At 47.2% G+C, this 21,499-nt stretch overlaps 1 protein-coding gene across 1 annotated transcript; it reads left to right on the forward strand.

Moving 5' to 3' along the window:
• The first annotated feature begins 1,959 nt into the window (after window positions 1-1,959).
• Prf1 (perforin 1) lies at window positions 1,960-20,751 on the forward strand. The gene is made up of 4 exons (XM_051186579.1): window positions 1,960-1,995; window positions 5,580-5,693; window positions 16,872-17,443; window positions 18,905-20,751. Exons 1-4 carry the CDS (start codon window positions 1,960-1,962, stop codon window positions 20,034-20,036), a joined length of 1,854 nt encoding a protein of 617 aa, XP_051042536.1. The 3' UTR covers window positions 20,037-20,751.
• Window positions 20,752-21,499: the final 748 nt, after the last annotated feature.

Genomic DNA, 21,499 nt, shown 5'->3' on the forward strand with positions numbered 1-21,499 from the left:
CAGCTGTGGCCCCAGTGTCTGAGTCATGAGCTGTGGGCTGGGGCCTTCCCTGGAGCCAGCCTTGGCAAAGAGAAATCAAAACCTCATCCTATTTCTCTGCCCCCACCCCCTTCCCCAAGGCTACAGTAGTTGCTTGTATTGGCCAAGGATTATGTGTCCAGGTCCTTTTCCACTGAGAAAGGCTTTGTTAGGGTGAGGATGGTGGGGACAAAAGGTAAGGAAGTGTCTGAGTAGCCTGCTTCTAGATGTGAACAGGGCCACGTGAAGAAACCCATGGCCATAGCCCAGAGAGGCAAGTCCTGGGTTGCCCAAGCTGTGCCTTGGGTCTGTGCAAGGGACAGTGGCTTGGTGGGGAGGGTGGGTAGCACACTCTGGGCAATGACCTTCCTACACTTATCCAATGCTCAGTGCAAGGTCCCAGGGAGGAAGATGCTGGAAGGTGTCACATTTGTCACCAGGGAACAGTCAGGAAAGAAGGCTCATGTTCCATTAAACTTTGTGCCAGGTGAGAGAAGACTGGAGAAATTGCCAGTGAATAGAGGAGCAGGGTGGCTAGCAAGGACAAGGGGATGTCTAGGAGGAAGAGGAGCCTGGAGAAGATAGGGAAGCCAGATGGAATGAAGGACATGTCCTGGCTGGGAGGGATGAGGGTGATGCATAGGGAGGAGGTGGACTAGCCTGCCTGGAGTGTCCCACATAGAAGGGAAGGCAGCACTAGCTAGATGCTGTAATCCAGTCACCCAGAAGGGGGGGGGGCGTGTAGTGCTGAGAGGTTACACTGCAGCGAGTGTGAGGAGTGGACTGAAGATGTGCCCAACCTTCAGCTTGAGCTCTTCTGAGCAGCCCAAATCCCCAAGGTTAGGGTCTACAGAGGCCAGTCTCCAGCTCAATATTTCCCTCTGTTTTACTGCTAGACAACTGAGGTCACACAACTCATTCAGTTGGGGGGACAGACCCCCTGCTGAGTTCCCCATTCCTCCTCTGTGGAAAAAGAGCCTCCAAGGAGTGAGCTCCACACTTCCTTCCCTTCGGCTTATGGTCCAGGGCGAAGAGTAGCTGGCTCAAGGTTGATCAGGTAGCTGTGGTTTGTTGACTATCAGCTGCTATTGCAGACATGATTTGTCTGATTACAACCTAGAGGAGGTGAAAACCCCCAAACACAGAAAGGGGATGCAACCAGTGGCTCTGAAGTTCTCAAGAGAAGGAAAGAGCCCACTAGGACTCAGTGCGAGCCACCATTATCCACCTAGACAATCAGGATACCAGGCAGCTGGGCTCCCAGGTCCCCTCTAAATTCAGAGCAGACTCCAAAGTACTTCCCAATACAGTATCCTCTTTATAAGATACACTCACTCATACCCACAGCACCCAGAATATAGCATGCTGCTCCTGAACAGCACCACACTGTGATTCTAACGTATCTCCCCTCTGATTCCCTGGAATCTTCTCCAGCTATATCCAGAAGAGACAGCCCCTCACATTGTGTAGCTCTCTCTGCTAGTCAGACCTCCAAAGCTTTTGTCAGGCTTAGGATAAAGACCAGACCCCTTGTCCCCCATCCTCCTGCCTCACAGCCCTCCAGCCTAGCTAATGCCTATGGGAGATTCTGATGTTTGCTCAAATTTAAGGATTACAGCTCTACTAAACAAGGCCTTTAAAATTGGGGCCAATTAGGACTGAGAACAAATGCTGTGTTGTGACCTGTCACTCATCTTGGCTACCCAGCCATCCCAATCTCCAAGGCCTGACCTGGAGCACAGCTGAGCCCCAGTGGCCCAGGCAGAACTCCATGAGCATCCAGAGGACAGGGAGAGATTTGTGCCTCGTGGCCTTTTTCCACATCCTCCTCCTTGTTCTCCCCAGCGTTTCCTCCGCACATTTTTGGCAACTGTCTAATGTCCGTATCTAGGAGACCCGGCTGGGTTCAGCTAACCACAGTGACTTGTCTTGTATTACAGAATGGAGGACATCCCTGGAGAGCAGCTGGGCCATGAGGTCAGTTAGAAACAACGTTGTTTGCACCCTGTGTATAAATGTTGCATGACACAGTTGCTCCATATTGGGGGGCTCAGAGAAAGGAATTCTCCTTGTCCCTGTGGGCGTGAGGCCCAAAAGTTCAGCTGTCCTTCCCAGCTCTGGTTCTGTGATTTCTGCCTCAGAAACTGTAAGGTCTGTGCTTGGGACGTGGGTATCCTCCTCCCCAGAGGCCAGTGAACAACAATAAAGCAAAAATCAGAGCCTCCTGGCACTTCCTGGAGACCTCAGCCCTGTTTCCCACAAGTTTTTCTTGCAGTCCTGGTGCCCTTTCAGATGCCATAGTGGCACCCTGCAGCTAAGAAGGGTCAGGCCTCCATATTTGCCCCTTTTTCTAGAGCAATTAGGATACCTGTAGCCAATTTTGTTTTTTACATTAAATAACATCTCATAAAAAGGAATTCCAGAGTGTTAAGATGACCAGCAAGGTGAATGACTAGTCCCAAATCCTGACAACCTGAGTTCCAATCCCACAGTCCCCATGGCAGAAGGCGGGAAGTTGTCCCCAGTGTGCCCGCACATCACTCCCCACACACTCAATACATAAACAAACAAATCAACAAACTAAAAAAAAAAGAAAAAAAGAAAAGAAAAATATAAAAGCAAGTCAGTTCTTGACCTGATGACTCTGCCACCTGAAAAGGATTCCACTCATTAGGAATCAGCCTTCATGTTCATCAGCAGATTAGTTAGGGAAGGTGGGGGATCATTCAGCCACGAAGAAGAAAGTGTTCATACCGTTTGTGGGAAAACTGCAAGAACTGGAGATCACCATAAAAAGGGACTCAAAAGGACAAATGGCAAATGTCCCCTCAACTGTTGATCCCAGATTTCATGTAGATGCATAAAACCACTTACATGTTATGTTTGTAAGCTCTCCTTCCACACTGCTGTACTTGGTGCTTAGTCTCATCTTCAGGCTTGTCCACTCTTAGTCACAAAATGACTGCACTGCACCAGATGCAGTAGTGACCAGGCTCAGTGGGAAAGGGGTGACTTCTGATCCTCCTGCCTCCGCCTCCCAAATACAGGATTATAGGAATGTACCACCATGGCCATTTTATAGGGTGTTTGGCATGGAACGCAGAGCTTTGTCAAGATGAGATTAGATATGCCACCTGCTGTCCAGAAAGGACAGAGGCCAGGTGTGGTGGCATACACATTATTATCTATCAGTGCTTAGCGAGCAGAGGCAAGCTGGTCTCTGTGAGTTCCAGGCCAGGAACTTGCTATATAGACTATGCTGGTAAGGGCTACAAAGTGAGATCTTGTCGAAAATAAAGTTTTAAAGGAAGAAGGGCGGGCGGGGGGGGGGGGTGTCCCTCCAGCCATCAGTGTAGAAGCTCTATGAGAACCAGGGAACAGAAGCCATCAGATTGAATGACACTGGGGTCTCAGCTTCCTCTTTAGTCTTAGAAACTGAAAGCCCTTGAATGACTGAGAAGCCCTCCTTGTGGCAACGTTCAGGAGCAGTCTGGCTGGAGGTGACATTCGGTCATTTCCAGGATGAACTGCCCTGTCAAGCTGAGTCATAAAGATACCTGGAAATTTTTGCTTTCAATTTGGTCAGAGCTTTTGCAAACCTCATCTCAAACGTCAGAGGTCCCAAGTTGTCACTTATGTGTCCTTTAAGAGGTAAGCCCTTCTACCCAACATCCCACCATCTTAGAGGACAGGAATGCTTATTGAGCATCCACTATGTACCTGGGACTACAGTAAAGTACTGTAGTATCCACAGTAGACACTAGTCCTTCCCACTCTGCTCCCCATTTACATAGTAGGAAGGTGGTTCTAGGAACTTAAACATGACCTGTTTGGGACCTAGCAAGAGACAGATAGCCTTACATTTGTATATGACACCTAACATTATCCCTACAAGAAGTTCTGCTAGGCAAGGAGGCTACTGTTCCCGTCTGTTTTTGAGATAAGTCTCCTTTCCCTGTGTAGCCAGGGTTGGCCCTGAGTTTAAGATCTTGCTAACTCAACCTGGCATTACAGACTTGCAGAACACACCTCGCTTAAAGAATGTCTTATGCTTTTCTCCCCTTTTTCCCTTCTCTTCTAGGCTAGCTTGCAGACTCCTGCACATAAGAGTTCCTCCTGCCTCAGCTTCCTGGGAAGCTGGAACTACAAACAGGACAACACCACACCCACCTCTCGCACATTTCTGTTTTGTTTTGTTGCTGCGGTTTCATTGGTATATGTGTCTTTAATCCATCTTTACCATTAGTCATACAGAAAGAACCCAGAGCTTTGAGAACAGTAGGCCAATATTGTGCCATCCAAAGCCCTTCCCTCTCTTAACATATTATTTTATTATTTTACAGTTCTCTGTGTACGGGACAGGTGCCACAGTACATGCATAGAGGGAAACTTACAGTCAGTTCTCTCCTTTCACAGTGTGGAGACTGAATTTAGGTTTTCAGTTTTGGCAGCAAGCTCCTTTGCCCACTGAGCCATCTCACCACCCCATCTCCTATACATTCCTTAAGGGCAAAGCCTATTCTTTGCTCACATTTAGTTTCATGAGGCCTTGGCACACAAGCGGTTCTCAATAAATGTGTATCACATCAGACAATATTGAGGTCTCCCACCCTCTCAGCTGACTTCCACATTGGGAGAGCAGGCTCTCCAGGCAGCTGAGAAATTCCCAGAGAGTTGGAACTCACTGCTACATGTGTGTGGAAATGAATTAGATTAGGACAGAAAATATCTCCATGTGCACCAGGGTGGGGCCCTGCAGGCCAGTATGTCCAAGAAAGTCTCCAACATCAATGCTGGTGGCCCCTGAGAAAAAAAGGTCCCCAGGAAAGAAGTGTGCTAAGACTTAAATGTAAAATGTCTTTTGTAGGTCCACGTGTGTAGAGTCTAGGTGCAGAAAGAGGGTCTCTCTGGGGCTGACTATAAGGTCTACAGCCCTGCTCACTGCCTGTCTTGTCTCTACTTTCTGAACCCAGAGATGTGAGCCAATAAAGCCTTCCTCCTTGGAGTTGCTTCTTAGCAGGTGTTTGTCCCAGCAACAAGAAACTAATCCACAGCATTATAACAATGACAATGTTTGTTGCGGGCAAAGGCTGCTGTCACTGGAACTAGCTGGGCTAAACAGGGCTTCTAACAAGAGCCTATCTCAAGAAAAAGGAAGGAAGGAAGGAAGGAAAAGAAAAAAGAAAGTAAATGTATCATATGTTATTTGTTTATTATTTATTTATTTTTCTTAAAAGAGTCCATTCTACACAAACCAGCACCTAGCATGCAGGACATGCAGTGTGTGAGTCAGCCAAGAATAATTTGTCCGGTGTTGGGTTAAAAAATGATGCTGCTGACTTTTCCATGTAGCCCTGGTAGCAAAGATAGTGCCCTCATATCAGAAACAAAGCCAACTAAGGTCCAGAGCAGCTTACAAACCCCATGTAAGGACACACAGCTAGCTGGATCTCGGAGGCAACTCTCCAGACTCCAAAAACTGCAGTTTCCACGCTTTTGTCAGGTTTTCAAGCATTCAACCTGTCATTCCTCGTCAAACTAGGAGCTTCTCTGCCCTGCAGGAAGAGAAGTTTATCCTTAGAGTGCATGCTCTGCTGTCATATCTGAACTTGGCCACACTGCAGGTGGATTTCACCATGACAAAGTCAGCAAGGGCCCTACATCCAGCTTCGAAGGTAAGTGAGGATGTCCAGGGAGATGTCCTTAGAACTCAGGGTAAGTGCTCCATCATCTACCCTGACAACTGATGTGACACCTGGAGCAGCCACTATTAGTCACCCACCGGCCATGATGTTGTTGCTCTTTTTTTTTTTTTTTTTTTTTTTTTTTTTTTTCTTTTTCTTTTTCTTTTTTTGGTGAGTCTAAGCAGCTGAACCCAGCTGGGTCCTCCAGCAGCCCCAGTGTTTGGCTCCCAAGCCTCAGAGCTGTTTTTGGCAAGATCTCCAGCTCAGTTAGCCAAGTCAGCGTTGGGAAGCTGGGAGGTGGTAGGGTGGGAACCGGGTCAGAAGTTCCTCCCAAGGCCCCTGACTCAGTCACCAGCTGGCTACTTTAGGGCCAGTAGAATGAGCTTCTGCCTTAGGTGGAGCTCTGTACAGAGCCACAGAAAGATGAGGTCTCCTGAGAGCAAAGTGCACAGAGAATTAAAATACCCAAATCTGGATGGAGCTAAAAATGATCCCTAGATTGTATGTTGCAAGATGCAAAGCCAGCGACCTTGACCTACGCAGTCCTACAGCCCACTGCAGATGGCCAAGGGGAGCTTCCTCTGGCTCAGAGAAGCTGACCTCAACTGAGTTTTCTAAAATAAATGGGTAGAACATCCAGCCCTACTGTCCAGAGAGCAGCTAGAGATGTGTCCTCCCCCCCCCCAGGCCGAGCACCCTATGACCTCACCCTGCAAACTAACCAGTCAAAGAAAGAGGACTCACACATTCCATTTCTGGACATTGGCTTTTATAGGGGAAGGCGCATGTTATCAGTATTCAAAAAAAAAAAAAAAAACCCCACAAACCTAAGACCCATTTTGGGAGTAGGGTCTCAGGAAGAAATGTCAGTGGTTGAGGTCTAGTGGCTGATCTGCGGGAGGGGTACCACCTGCTTTGGGCTTCAGCAACCCTTTGACCACCCAGACTCAGTCTGAACCGCCCTGAGCTCTCCATCAGCTCTGGTGTTCGCTGCTAAGTTTGGCAAACTCCTACATTGACTCAAGAGGAGAATCTGCTACTCTTTAAATGACTGAATTTATTTCCAAAGTCATCCTTTTCATTTAAGCTAAAAACTATTAGGAAAAACTTATAAGGAACATCTAAGATCACTATGCCACTATGACTCATTCTTGTTAGGCAACCTGAAATAAACTTGGCTGATTATAATACTGAACTGAACATGCCCAGTGGCATTCATATCTTCCATATTTTCTTGAACACATGGTCTGGGACTTGCAACTGAGCATGCTCAGTAATGTGTCAGCCATCTTTCCTGTTGGAATGTGGGTTTCTGGGACTTTAAACTGAGCATGCTCAGAAGTATGCCTGCCCTATGCATTGCCTTTCTTCTCTGGATAGGTATAGAATTTCTGGTGTTTCCTTTTTCTCCCAGATGACATTGCTCTGTGAATAACTCAGGGCACTCCTTACTTGCTGCAAGTGATAAACTTCTCATTCTTTTAGCTCCTCAATGAGCTTTTCAGCTTTGCACTAAGACATCAGCCTACCATGTTCACTTCCACGGCCCTTGGGTCTGCTTGCAAGAGAGTAAAGAGCAGATAAAGTGGCTTTGTATAGTGGCACACCCCTTTAATCCCAGCACTCAGGAGGCCGAGGCAGGTGGATTTCTGAACATTCCAAGCTAGCCAGAGCTACACAGTGAGGCCATGCCTTTAAAAGGGGAAGTGGTTATATTTAAGCACATGGTTTCTGTCCCAGCTCCTTCTGACAGTTTCATTAGTGTGGGGGGCGGGGCTTATTCCTAACTCCTCACTACTGGACAACTATGCTTCCTTTCTTTTATCTGTCATTCCCACAAGGAGACTTTAGATGCCTGAGTCTTGCTTCTCCCCACTCCCATTTCCTTGGGGCAAATGGGAATCATGAGCAGTGGCTGGAACAGAGGTGGATTGTGCTTAATGGGTGGGTTTGAGCACAGAGGAGGTTGTGACAGGCTATGGCAGATAGGAGGGCCGCCCAGGACACAGACAGCAGATCGAGGAACAGTGTATTAAGGGAGAGGATTTCTTTTGGCTCATGGTTTGAGGGGTTACCATCCATGTGGGCCAGGAATGCATGACAGGATAGATCATCTCACATCGTAACAGGCAGAATGAGGTAGCATCCTAACATGCTAGTTGTGCTCCTACAGTCCTATGTCGCCAGCTAGGGCCTATGTCCAGTAGTTGAAGCAGCCTCTTGCAACAATGCCACCAGCCAGGGATGAAGGGTTTAAACACATGAGCTTATGGAAATTATATGTTCAATCAATGACATTGTGTCCCTGATCTCCATATGCTTTGTCTTAAACTGGCTCTGCTCAATACCTGTAGCTTTCCTTGGCAGATGTACCACGTCCTACAATAGCCTGATGTGGTGATTTGAAAGAAATGGCTCCCAAAGAGTAGCTCTATTAGGAGGTGTGGTCTTGTTGGAGGAAGTGTGTCACAGTGGGACGCAGGATTTGAGGTCACATATATGCTCAAGATACCACCCAGAGTCTCAGAGTACTTCCTGTTGCCTGAAAGATGTAGAACTCTCAGCTCCTTCTCCAGCACCATGTCTTCCTGGACATCGCAATGCCCCACCATGAAGATCATGGACTAAACCTCTGAAACTGTAAGCCACCCCCTCAATTAAATGTTTTTCCTTTATAAGAGTTGCCATTGTCGTGGTGTCTCTTCACAGCAATAGAAACCGTTGATAGATACCTGGAATCTGGATTGCAACTTGGGCTTCCTATTCACGGTTTTACATACAGCATACTCATGGGATCCACGTGAGAAAGCTGAGCATGCTACATATTACCCAGCTTCACTGGCTTTCTGAAATCCTGGTGTAAGCCTCCATGACCCTGTAACCCTGTATTCTGCATGCCTGAAAAACAAGCACTCTGTTACCAGTCAAGATGTAACCTAGAGACCTAATACTGTGGGACCTTACATGGTGGGAGTTTTTCTCTTTTTTCTTTCTTTCTTTTTTTTTTTTTTTTTTTTTTTTTTTAATTTTTTTTTCCAGACAGGGTTTCTCTGTGGCTTTGGAGCCTGTTCTGGAGCTAGCTCAGTAGACCAGGTTGGTCTCAAACTCACAGAGATCTGCCTGCCTCTGCCTTACAAGTACTGGGATTAAAGGCATGCATCATCACTTCCTGGTACATGGTGGGATCTTAAATTTGTCCTTGAGGTGTTATTTCTATTGTCTTAGTTCCCAGCTTAAACCTGGTTCAGAGGATGGTTGCTTCATCCTTGGGATCTCAAACACATTTCTTGGTTTTCGTAAGCTCCAATTTATCCATTTTCCCTTCATATGAAGATCTTTTAAAAATTCTGTTTAGGGGTCTAAAGAGATGGCTCAGCACTCCAGGGTGCTTTCTGTTCTTACAGAGGATTGGAGTTTGGTTCCCAACCCATGTCAGACAGCTCACAACTGCCTGCCACTCTAGGAGCTCTGATACCTTTTCTGGCCTCCACAGACACCCTTCCTCTGTGTGTGTGTGTGTGTGTGTGTGTGTGTGTGTGTGTGAGAGAGAGAGAGAGAGAGAGAGAGAGAGAGAGAGAGAGAGAGAGATCAAGGCCATAATGAAAACACTACATGCAAGAGATGTCGTTTTGAAGAATTATGGCTGCCTTTCCAGAGGACCTGGGTTCAGTCAGTACCCACAACTTACCTGTAGTGAGACAGTCCTTCTGTGGCACTGATCAAGCCCATTGGGGAGGTGGAGCCATGGGCGGAAGTGACCTGTGGAAGGAGGTCAGAGGAAGAGCAGAAGGGGTGGGGGGGAGAAGCTCTCTTGCTGGTGGAATTTCCTGGTGTTCATCTGTCTAGGTTGTAAGTTATTTCTCCCTGAATAAACATCTATTCGGCCTATTTGTTTATCCTGATCCTTATTTACCGCGATACTTACCAGCACCCAGCAGCTCACAACTGTCTACAATGCCTGCTCCAGAGAATTTGCTGTTCTCTTTGGGTTTCCATGAGCACCAGGCACATATGTGGTGCACATACATACATGCAGGCAAAATATCCATACAATTAAAGTTAATTACTTAACTAGTTAATTAAAGATATATAAGGAAATGGTAAAATATATGTAAGGTAATGATAAAAATACGTGAGGAAATGCCTCAGTGCTTCCTAAAAGAAGACTGAAGATTAATGAGTGTATCTAAACAAGTTGTGAGAAAGAACAATAGAAACCTAAATAATATAGAAAAAAAAGAGGAAAAAATGAAAAAGAGATGGAAAAATATTAGCAAAGAAGAGAAAAATGACTCTCCACAAAACATCATACAATAGCTAAAAATCTTCAGAGAGCAATCCTTTAAAAAACGTGACCAAGGTAGGTGTTGGTGGTGCACACCTTTAATCCCAGCACTTAGGAGGCAGAGGCAGGCAGACTTCTGTGAGTTCAAGGCCAGCCTGGCCTACAAAGCTACACAGAGAAACCCTACTTCAACACCCCTCTCCCCCACCAAAAAAAGAAACCATGATCAAGCCAGGTATGGTGTCATAGGCTCAGGGACAAATGCAAAGGCAGGTGGATCTATGCGAGTTTGAGAAGCCTGCTCTGCATAGCAAGTTCCAGGTCAGCCAGGACTACACAGTGAGAGTCCTCTAAAAATAAAATAAAATGCCATACTACCAACTCAGACCAGCTATGTTTTAAATTACTTCAAACCCACGAGTTTGAAATTTTCTATCAGAAATGTCATTTGCCAAAACTGATACTAGAAAAATGAAGAAAAGCAAAAGACAAAAAAAGAAAGTAAACCAAAAGCTAGTGGTGGCACACACCTTTAATCGTAGCACTTGGGAGGCAGAGGCAGAGTGGATAATATCTGTGAGTTTGAGGCCAGTCTGGTCTACAAAGGGACTTCCAGGACAGCCAACACTGTTACATAGAGAAACCCTGTCTGGAAAACAAACAAACAAGAAAAGAAAGCAAAAAGAAAATGGCCCTGAGGGTGCAGGCATGTAATCCCAGCTAATCATTAATCTGTGGCAGAAGGATTGTAAAGACAAGGCTTGAGTTCAAAGCCAGTTTAGACATTGGAGAGGTGGCTCAGCAACTAAGAGCATCAGCCTTTTTCCCAGAGGACCCAGGTTCAATTCCCAGCACCCACATGGCAGCTCACAACTGTCTGTAACTCCAGTCCCAGGGGATCTGACACCATCTTCTTGCCTCTATAGCCATTGGATGCAAATGGTCACAGACACATGCAGGCAAAACACCCATACACATAGAAATTAAAAAAAAATCTCAAAAAAATTTTTACACTCACACTCTTTTTCTATGTTATATATATGGTTGTTTTGCCTGCCTGTGTGTCTATGTACCATGTGCATAGGGTGCCTGCACCCCCCAAATTTAAAAGCAAGAAAGATCAAATAGAAGGCTGAGGGTATATTTAGTTGAAGAGCCCTTGCCCAGTAAAAAGGAAAAGGGGGGAGGAAGAGAGGGAAAGAAGACCTGAAAAGATGACTCAGAAAAGAAATATTTGCAAACCATATGTAGGGAGCAAGGCCAATTCCAGGGTTATCTCAGAAAACCTGATGAAAAGACAAAGGGACCTCTACTTCTGTGTCCTTGCCCAGGTGCAGACTTGGCAAGGTCTGGGCTGGGGCAGCCTCAAAGGAGTTAAGATTCCAGTCCCGGACAACCTGGCTTTTCTTCCTTGAAGAGACTGGGCTATCTGTCCCTAGGCCACTGTGTGCGGTCTGTGATGCACTTTCAATTCCCTGTGATCCCTTTGTGCAACACTGCTTGGTTAGCTTCCTGCTGACTTTACCCCATTGTACAAGAGCTTTATGCTGAGCCTGCCATTTCCTCCCTGCAAACCATATATAAGATGCTGGGCTTCTTAATAAACCTGCTTGGCATCAGACAAAGCTTGGACAAGACCTCCTGACCCCAACTCTGCTATCTTTATTTTCTGATCCCTTGGTCCTTCCTTCCAGGAACCTGTCACTGAAGAATGACCGGCTGGCTGGACTTGGTCAATGGTGTATCTCTGAAAGGTCTAGAATCCAAATATAAAAACAGTTATCACAACTCAATAATAAAGAGATATTAAGTTCAAAACTGGGCAAAGTATTTGAAAGGCAGTTTTCCAAAGAATATGAATATATATATATATGCATATATATGTATGTATGTATATATATATATATATATATATATATATTCATCCACAAGCCATGCAAAAGTACACACACATCTCTAAACTGAATGAAGAAAAATAAAAGATAAGAAAGGAAGGAAAGGACAGGACTGCTCCTAGGTGTGATGGAGGAGAAAGTTTAGATATGTGGGAGAGCATAGTCAGAGACAGGGACATCTGAGAGCGTCCAGAGTGGGCATGACCAGGCTGAGCTGGACCATGCTGGGAGCTGGGGTAGAAGAGAGGGTAACCATGTGCAGCAGCCAGAGGCCCAAAACAGTAGACAAAAACAAAAACAAAAAAACACAAAAAACAGGTAACTAGAATGGGTGGATTATGGCGGAGGGAAGCCCAGCCCATGGGCTGGAGGAGTTTAGGGTAGGGGGTGGGCCCTCTAACACAGGTAGAGACTGCAGGGAGAGCCTGGCAGCCAGCATCCGCACTGGTATGTTAAACAAGCACCTCAGCCGTTCGTCCCAGTTTGAGATATTAGCATTAACCCTGAGAGGAATCAAAAGAGCATGTCCACTAGGGTAGCATAGTCAGACAATCGAAAGGGTGGGAATGCGTGGGCAAGCCCTCACACACCACTGGTGGGAATGGAAAATGCTTTAGCCACTTGGGAAAACAGTTCCTATAAGAATAAAATGGAAGCTACCACATAACCCTGCAATTCCACTCCTAGGCATAAACAGAAGGAAATGAGGCATGTGTTCACACCAAGAAATTTGTACAAAAATATTCATAGCAGCAGCATTCATAATAATGAGTAAGTGGGAAAATATAACCATCAACCAATGCATAGATAAACAAATGTAGTATGCCCATATGACCATATATTATTCAGCCGTGGAAAAGTTGACACACGCTACAACTTCATAAAGCTTGAAAGTACTGAGCAAAATAAGTCAGACAGAAACAGTCATATCGCATGATTCTACTTATGTGAAAATCAATGTCCTAGTTAGGTTTCTATTGCTGTGATAAAGACCATGGCCAAAAGTAGCTTAGGGAGGAAAGGGTCTGTTTGGCTTACATATCCAGAGTCACTTACATATCCAGAGTCACAGTTCTTTGAGAGAAACCAAGGCAAGAACTCAAAACAGGTATCTGGAGGCAGGAGCTGAAGCCAAGATCATGGAGGGGCTGTTTACTGCTTGCTCAGCCTGCATTTTTAATACAACTCTCAGGACCACTAGCCCAAGGGTGTCACCACCCACAAGTGGACTGGGCTCTCCCACATGGATCATTAATTGAGAAAAAGCACCACAGACTTGTCTACAGGCAATCTGATGGAGATGTTTTCTCATTTGAGGGTCCCCTTCCCAGATGACAAAGAAAGAACAACCAGAACAGTAAGAAAATAGGAAAATCCAGAGATGTAAATTAGGGCTAGTATTAAGGGAAAATGAAAAACTCGCTGGCAAGTGAGCGCAGGGTTTCTTTGGCAGAGTGGTGGAAATAGTCTAAAGTTGGCTGTGTGGTAGATAGACAGCCAGCCCTTTGAGCATAGCAAAAACCATGAGATCAAATACTTTCAATTGGTTTGTGGAGGGCAGGAGAATTACATCTCAACACAGTTGAAACTCGTATCTCTGAGGAAAAGCTATACTGGTACACATTTCAACTGACAAGACAACTCTCATCGAGTATACAAGCCCAGAACTGTCAGAAGCATTGGTACCATCATGGCTCTCTAAAGGGCATCCCCAGTGGCATCTTGTCATTTGCCGGAAGGATTCCTTGGGTGTGTGTGTGTGTGTGTGTGTGTGTGTGTGTGTGTGTGTGTGTGTGTGTGTGATTTATCTATGTGCATTGGTGTTTTGCCTGCATGTATGGCTGGGTGAGAGTGTCAGAACCCCTGGAACTGGAGTCACAGATGTGAGCTGCCCTGACTGAAAGGATTCTTAAGAAGACAAAGGCTTCCTGGGGATTATGTCAGTGGATGACGGTGGTGGTGATACATATGATGGTGATGTCAGAAACATGATGATGGTAATAATGACATTGCTGTGATGGAGATGCTGATGGTGATGATTTGATGAAGACGGTGGTGATGGTGATGTGATAATGATAATGATTATGGTGAAATAGTAGTGGTGATAGTGTGATCATTGATAATAGTAAGGATAATGACCATAGCACTGAAGGTGAAATGTGGAGCCTTTCACATGCTAGGCAAGTGCTCTACCACTGAGCTATATCCCCAGCACCCACCCCACACTTTGATTTCATAGATGAGCATATTTGGGACTACAAAGGGGCTAAGAACGACTGCAGAGAGTGGGTTTGGTGTAACTGAACTAGAGCCTGTTAGGTTCTCGACCCTTTCCCTGGAGGTTTCATGCAGTTATTATCTACACCTCTCACACTGTCCTTCCATCATGGTTAGGGACTAAATACCCCTTAGTTTGGCATCCTGATCAGGTCACTTGGGCATAGCACCAGCATGGGACAGGGGCAGCTGCAATTTCTGGGAGAGTAACAGAAGATGAGGCCAGGTTCTGAGAAGGCGGCATAAGCCAGGGTGAGATGTTACCATGTGGCCTGGGGTCTGCGGCTACTTGTTCCCATCACGTACGCACTTGAAGGGGTTGAGAATTAGCCCCCCTTGCCCACTTTTACCCACCTCATAACCATTGCGACTTTGGTTTTGGCCCTAGAAGGTGCCTGTGAGTCACTCCACCCATGGAAACCTCCCCGCTCTAACCTCAGGCAAGGCAGAGCGGGCGACAGGCTCTCATTCCTTCCTAGCTCTCAACAGTACGAGCTTGCTCAAACCTGGGGCAGGGCTGGGATGTAGGTATGGACAGGAAGTGGGCATCAGTTGTGAACATCTCTCCCCACTACCCAAGGAGGAGGGGACAGTCACATGTACTGAGAATGAGTGAAGATCAAGCCTGATTCTAAACAGCACCTCATCTTCATGTCCCCTCTCCCGGGACATTGCGATTATCCAGTTTTGGATGAGGAGCTGAGACAGAAGAGGCCAAAGCCACTCAAGCTCAGGCCACTCTCAGCAACTGACAGTTCCTGGTGTCTTATACATGCAGAACAGAATCAGAGAATGGTCAGCTGGCCTGCTGGTCCACACCAGAGTCCCACACCTCAACACCTCTACTTGGCAGATGAGGCCCTGACCTTCACAGCTGACTTCCTGAAGGCTGTCACAGGCCGGATGAGGAGGTGACAACTGGGTGGGTGCTGGTGGGAACCTGTGACCACAGTCTGGGGGCAGGGCAGGAAGCAGTAGAGATGTGACTATGACTAGGGTGGGCCTGCCTGGGGATCACAGCACTGTTTCAAAAGCGTCCATTGGGAGCGCAGGTGGCCCTGCACTTCAGCATCTCTGTGGGACTTCAGGTAGGGGAGAGGAGGGGTGGGAGGCAGGGAGCTTGGAATACCCTGGGAAAGAGAACTGGGAGGCAGAGCCCGAAGGAGCCAGAGTGCTGGGACGGTAAACCAGAGCCCTGGGTTTCTGACAGCCTTCAGTCCATCACTAACCCTTACCAGTCTTGTGCCCGCTCTGGGGATCACTCGTAAATGAAGAGTGTCCCCGGTTTAAAGACTATTTCAAGCTCTGGCATTTAGAGTCTTTAAAAGATGGAAATAGGTCTGGTGTGGGGTATACCTATGATCCCACCATTGGAGAGGCAGTGAGATCCTGGTGCAAAAGATGCAAGGAAGGGGAGGGAGAGGGAAGGGGAGGGAGAGGGAAGGGGAGGGGAAGGAGAGAGAAGCAAAAGGGGAGGGAGAGGGAAGGGAAGGGGAGGGGAGGGGAGGGAAGGAGAGGGAAGGGAAGGGGAGGGGAGGGAAGGGAAGAGGCAGGCAGTGGAGGGAAAAACTCTCTGAGGGCACTGGAAGGAGATTAAGCATTGGTTCTCAATCCGTAGGTCACAGCCATTGGAAAACACGTATTTTCAATGATCTTAGGTACTGAGATACCACTCTAATTTATGATTAGGGGTTCCTAAGAACATCAGAAATATGTTTTCTGATGGTCATGACACACAGGTTGAGAACCAGTGAGTTGGAAAGGAGATGACGGGGTATTAAAAAGTAAGACTGTAAGCTGTCTCAAGGCAAGGAGAACCTTCTAGTAGGCAACAAGTAAGTGCCTGTCCCTGCCATAAGTCCAAGTCTGAAAAACTTGGCGGGGAATGTCAAGACCGGAAACCTGAGCAGTGGAAGGGGCTTGCAAGAGCACACTTAAAAGTCCCTCACAAGGGTGTAGACACAGGGTAGCCATCATTCATTGTAGAGCTGGTGCTGGTGTCCTTCCAGGAGGCTCAGAGCAGCCACATGGGAAGTGCAAAGAGAGGACGGGCACTTATTGCCTCTCTATATCTGTAAGGGAGAGACAGAAATGAGTGCTAAAATTCCAGACAGGGAGAGAATTAGCTAGAAGCCGTGCCTGGGGCCACAGGCTTGGGATCCTAGTGCCTCTGGAGGGTCATACTGTTCAGGTTTAGTCCAGGCTACAGGGTACCTTCAAAGTCACCCTGAGCAACTTAATGACACCTTCTGTCAAAATAAATAAATAAAGAGGTAGAGTGTGGCTCAGTGGCAGTGCACTGACCTATCGTGCATAAGGCTCTGGGGTCCATCTCTGGGATAGAAGAGGGCAATCAAGTAGGAAAATGTACCCTGTTCTGGGTAGCAAATGACACTTCTCCAAAGCCTAGCCTATTATAAATGTGTTGTCCCTTCTTTATGTCCCCACACCCCATCAAGTGTTGTTCAGGGTCAGAGCCATCGATCTCGGTTCTCACTAGGTCTGAGACAGTAAAATCTCAGCACAGGGCTTCTCTTGGTTGTATGACTCTGGGCTATATGCTTAACCTTTCTGGGTCTCTCTGTATACTGGACCAAGCCTGTGAGAGCCAGGCCAGCTCTGGCATGCAATAACTAAAGAGAATGTCAGTCTATCTCCTTGATGATCCCCAGTGGTGAATAAGGTCAGTATCCTTCCCCCTTTTTTCCACAGCTTTCCAGAGCTCACGGCAGCTGCACCCGCAGCTCCATAGTCATGTACTTGTTCCTTCTGGGCCTTTTCCTGCTGCTGCCACCACCCGTCCCTGCTCCTTGCTACACCGCCACTCGGTCAGAATGCAAGCAGAAGCACAAGTTCGTGCCAGGTGCATGGCTGGCTGGGGAAGGTATAGACGTGACCACCCTCCGCCACTCCGGCTCCTTCCCAGTGAATACACAGAATTTCCTTAGGCCTGACGGCACCTGCACCCTCTGTAAAAACTCCCTGAAGGGAGATGCTATACAACGCCTGCCCCTGGCAATTGCCCACTGGCGACCTCACGGCTCAGGCTGCCAGCGTAAAGTGGCCACAGTCAAGGTCAGCTCCACAGAGGGCGTGGCCCGGGATGCTGCTACTAACATCAATAATGACTGGCGTGTGGGGCTGGATGTGAGCCCCAAGCCTGAGACAAACATGCATGTGTCCATGGCTGGCTCCCATTCCAAGGTAGCCAACTTTGCAGCTGAAAAGACCTCTCAGGACCAGTACAACTTTAATACTGACACTGTGGAGTGTCACTTGTACAGGTAAGAACTGGGTGGCAGCAGAGAAGCCCGAAGAGTAATGGGGCACTCCAAGGGTCTAGGAACCCTGGAATAGCAGCATGCCATCTACAGACTTCTTCACAGGGGGACACCAAATCTAGACCAGTGATTCTCAATCTTCCTATTGCTGAGACCCTTCAATACAGTTCCTCGTGTTGCAGTGACCCCAACCATAAAATTATTTCATTGCTACTTCTATAATTTTGCTACTGTTATAAGTTGCACTGTAAATATCTGATATGTGATCCCCCCCCCATAGGATCGTGACCCACAGGTCAAGAACCACTGCCCTAGATTCATTTCTGTTGCTGTGATACAATGTCCTTGCTAAAACAGCAGCTAAGGAGAAAGGGCTTGTTTCAGCCACACTTCCAGGTTACAGTCTATTATCACATGATGTCAAGGCAGCAGGAACTTGGAGCAGCTGATCACATCATATGCATAGTCATGAGAGAGAAATGAATGCATTCATGCTCAGCACTCTATAGCTTTCTCTATTCGTATACAGTCCAGGACCAAAAACAGGAAATGGTGCTTTCCACTTTCAAGCTGAGTCTTCCCACATCAATCAAGACAATCCCCCACAGGCATGACCACAAGTCAACCTGAACTAGACTGTCCCTACTTTGATTCCCGTGATTTTAGGTAGTATCAAGCTGACAAGACTGATTAACCATGGCACTGGTCCTTAGATTGCAGATCCTATAGCCTTATCTGTCTGTCTGTGTGTCTGTTTGTCCATCCATGAAGGACAGGCCTCCTCTGTTTATGAGCACCCACATCCAGAGATAAAGGAGGCAAGACTGTTCCTGAGCCCTAGCTTGGTGAGAGTTAGGTACAGGCAGAGAACACCTAAGCCCTCTCTCCCAGGCATTGCCAACCTCCCATGGGCTCCTTCGTAGGTAGGGACAGAGATAGAAGACCTGGCTATGTCCTCCCTCTTCACTGCATGGATACACGGATAGTTTGCACTGGTTTCTCAGGCTTTTAAAAACTATTCCTATTTCACTTGCTTAAGTGGATATTAATGTGTGTGGTGTGTGTGTGTGTGTGTGTGTGTGTGTGTGTGTGTGACAGTGTGCAGAGTGCTCAGAGATCAGGGAACAACCTGTGGCAGTCGTTTCTCTGTTTCTACTATGTGGGTTCTGGGGATTAGTCAGGTCAGCAGACTTAGCAGCAAGCTTTACCCACTGATATACATTACCCTTTTACCTCTCCTATGCACACTTTACATTTTTAGATAGCATATATTAATTTTAAATAACAATGGGTGTCACTACGCGTATATATTTTGATCACCCTTTCTTTTTCCCAACTAGCCCCATCTAGCTCCATTCTACTACTTTCATGTCTGTGTGTGTTTGGGGGAGGGGGTCTTGAAGGCTGAATTGAATCAGGAAAATGCCACCCACTAGTCTCACTAACACTCTACTCTCCCCACAGTTTTCGCCTGGTACAAAGGCCCCCACTGGACCCCAATTTCAGAAGGGCACTCAGGAAACTTCCCCCCAACTTTAATACCTCCACAAAGGATGCCTATGACAGGCTCATATCCTCCTATGGCACACACTTTATTACAGCTATGGACCTAGGTGGTCGCATCTCAGCCCTTACAGCCCTGCGCACATGTCAGCTGACTCTGGATGGGCTCACGGCTGATGAGGTGGCAGACTGCCTGAACGTGGAGGCTCAGGTCAGCATCGGTGCCCATGCTAGTGCCTCAAGCGAATTCAAAGCCTGTGAGGAGAAGAAGAAACAGCACAAGATGACCACCTCTTTCCACCAGGCCTACAGAGAGCGTCACGTCGAAGTCGTTGGAGGCCACCTTGATTCCACTGCACATGACCTACTCTTTGGGAACCAGGCCACACCTGAGCAGTTCTCAACCTGGGTAACCTCGCTGGCCAGCAAGCCTGGTGTGGTGGACTACAGCCTAGAATCCCTGCACATGCTGGTGGAAGATGAGAACCCAAGGCGGGAAGCGCTGAGACAGGCTATTAGCCATTACGTGATTAACAAGGCTCGTTGGAGGGACTGTAACCGGCCCTGTAGGGCAGGCCAGCATAAGAGTTCTCGTGACCCATGCCAGTGTATATGCCAAGATTCGAAGGTCACCAACCAGGACTGCTGTCCACGCCAAAGGGGCTTGGCCCAGTTGCTGGTGGCAGATTTCCGGGCAGAGAATCTTTGGGGAGACTATTTCACAGCTTCTGATGCCTATGTGAAGGTCTTCTTTGGTGGCCAGGAGTTGAGGACAGCCACAGTGTGGAATAATAACAACCCCAAGTGGACTGACAAGCTGGACTTTGGGAATGTGCTCCTGGCCACGAGCGGACCCCTGAGGGTGCAGGTCTGGGATGCTGACAATGGCTGGGACGATGACCTTCTTGGTTCTTGTGACAGGTCTCCCAAGTCTGGTTACCATAGGACGACCTGTCACCTGAACCATGGCAGTGTGACATTCAGCTACCATGTCAAGTGTTTGCTCCACCTAACTGGAGAGACCTGCCTCGAGTATGCCCCTGTGAAGCTTCCAGGAGATCCTCCAGGAAACCGCAGTGGGGCTGTGTGGTAAGAAATAGCACGCCTTTAATCCAAGCACTCAGAAGACATAGACAGGTAGCTTTCTGTAAGTTAGATGCCAGTCTGGTCTACATAGCGAGACCTGTTTCGAAAAAACAAACAATAAAATGAGCACACCCTGAAAGCACTTGAGTGCTCGACTGAATTCTCTCAGGGAATCCACAATGGCTTAATAGAGACTGAGGCTTGAACTTCTCACTGAAGTGACTGAGTTTATATAACAGAGCTTCCCTGACCTTCCCTGTCCACACTACTTCAGCCTCCAATGTCACCAAGCCTGACATCTACTGCTACGCAGTACAAACACTGGCCAGGAGACCAACTTAAGGCCAGGAAGCTGTGTCCCCAAAGCTTTAAGGCCTCTTTGAGCAAGGTCATCTGTTAGAGAGGACTCCTGTGCCCCGATTCCTGTGTTCCTTCTGTCCCTCATTCTGCTCCTGACAAATGAAGGCCTGTAACATCAAGCACATAGCTTGATAGAAGGTCAATAGATATAATGCATGCTGGTGGAATGGTGGCAGAGAAGAGGGGACAAATAATGCCCCAGAGATAGAGTTCTATGTCCGATGACTCAGTTTCATAAAATATGAAATAATATAAGCAAACTTTTTTTCTACTTTTGCTGGTAATGTGGAACTCCAAAATACCTTATCCTCAGTCAAGAAATGGCAGTATAAACTCAGTAATAAATGATGATGGGCATTCAATTTCTGGCTGAAAGACAATGTGGAAGGGGGGGCTGGGGTGAACTGGCAGGGGTAGCCTTTAAGCTGCTGCAGCTCTACTCCGAGAATGCAAGCCCAGGACCAGAGGTCTCTTACTCCTTTTATTTACATTTATCTATTTGTGTGCGTGAGTGCCTCTGTGTGTGTGTGTGTGTGTGTGTGTGTGTGTGTGTGTGTGTGTGCATGTGTGTGTGTGTGTGCCACAGCACAAGTATGAAGTCTGAGGACAACATGCAGGAGTTAGTTCTCTTCTCCCATCATGTAGGTTCTGACCATCGAACTCAGGGAATGTTAACTCAAGTCCTCAGATTTGACAACAAGCACCTTAACCCACTGAGCCATCTCCAGCCCCTTCTCACCTCCCCTCCTCTCTTCAATATTTATTTTTATTTTATGTGTATGGGTGTTTGCGTGCACATTTGTATGTGTACCTGGTATCTGAGGAAGTCAGAAGAGGCATCAGGTCCTCTGGAACTGTAGCTGCAGATGGCTATGAGCCAGCATGTGGATGCTGGGAACCAAACCCAAGTCCTATGGAAAAGCAGCCAGTGCTCCTAACCACTGAGCCATCTCTCCAGCCACCTGTTCTTACATCTTAAAGTAATCAGGAGCCTCAACCTGGCAGACTGTAAAACAAAGTGTATGCCTATGTGTGTGCACATTTGTGTGTGTGCACATCTGTGTGTATACATCTGTGTGTGTGCACATCTGTGCGTGTGTGCATCTGTGT

Source organism: Phodopus roborovskii, unplaced genomic scaffold, assembly GCF_943737965.1.
Source record: "Phodopus roborovskii unplaced genomic scaffold, PHOROB, whole genome shotgun sequence".
Classification (NCBI taxonomy): Eukaryota; Metazoa; Chordata; class Mammalia; order Rodentia; family Cricetidae; genus Phodopus; species Phodopus roborovskii.

Bases quoted from the DNA above. Each gene is read 5' to 3' on its own strand.
- Prf1 (XM_051186579.1), top strand. From the start codon at position 1,960: ATGGAGGACATCCCTGGAGAGCAGCTGGGCCATGAG. The intron at 5,694-16,871 runs GTAAGTGAGGAT...TTTTTTCCACAG, and splicing joins CCCTACATCCAGCTTCGAAG to CTTTCCAGAGCTCACGGCAG. The intron at 17,444-18,904 runs GTAAGAACTGGG...CTCTCCCCACAG, and splicing joins GTGGAGTGTCACTTGTACAG to TTTTCGCCTGGTACAAAGGC.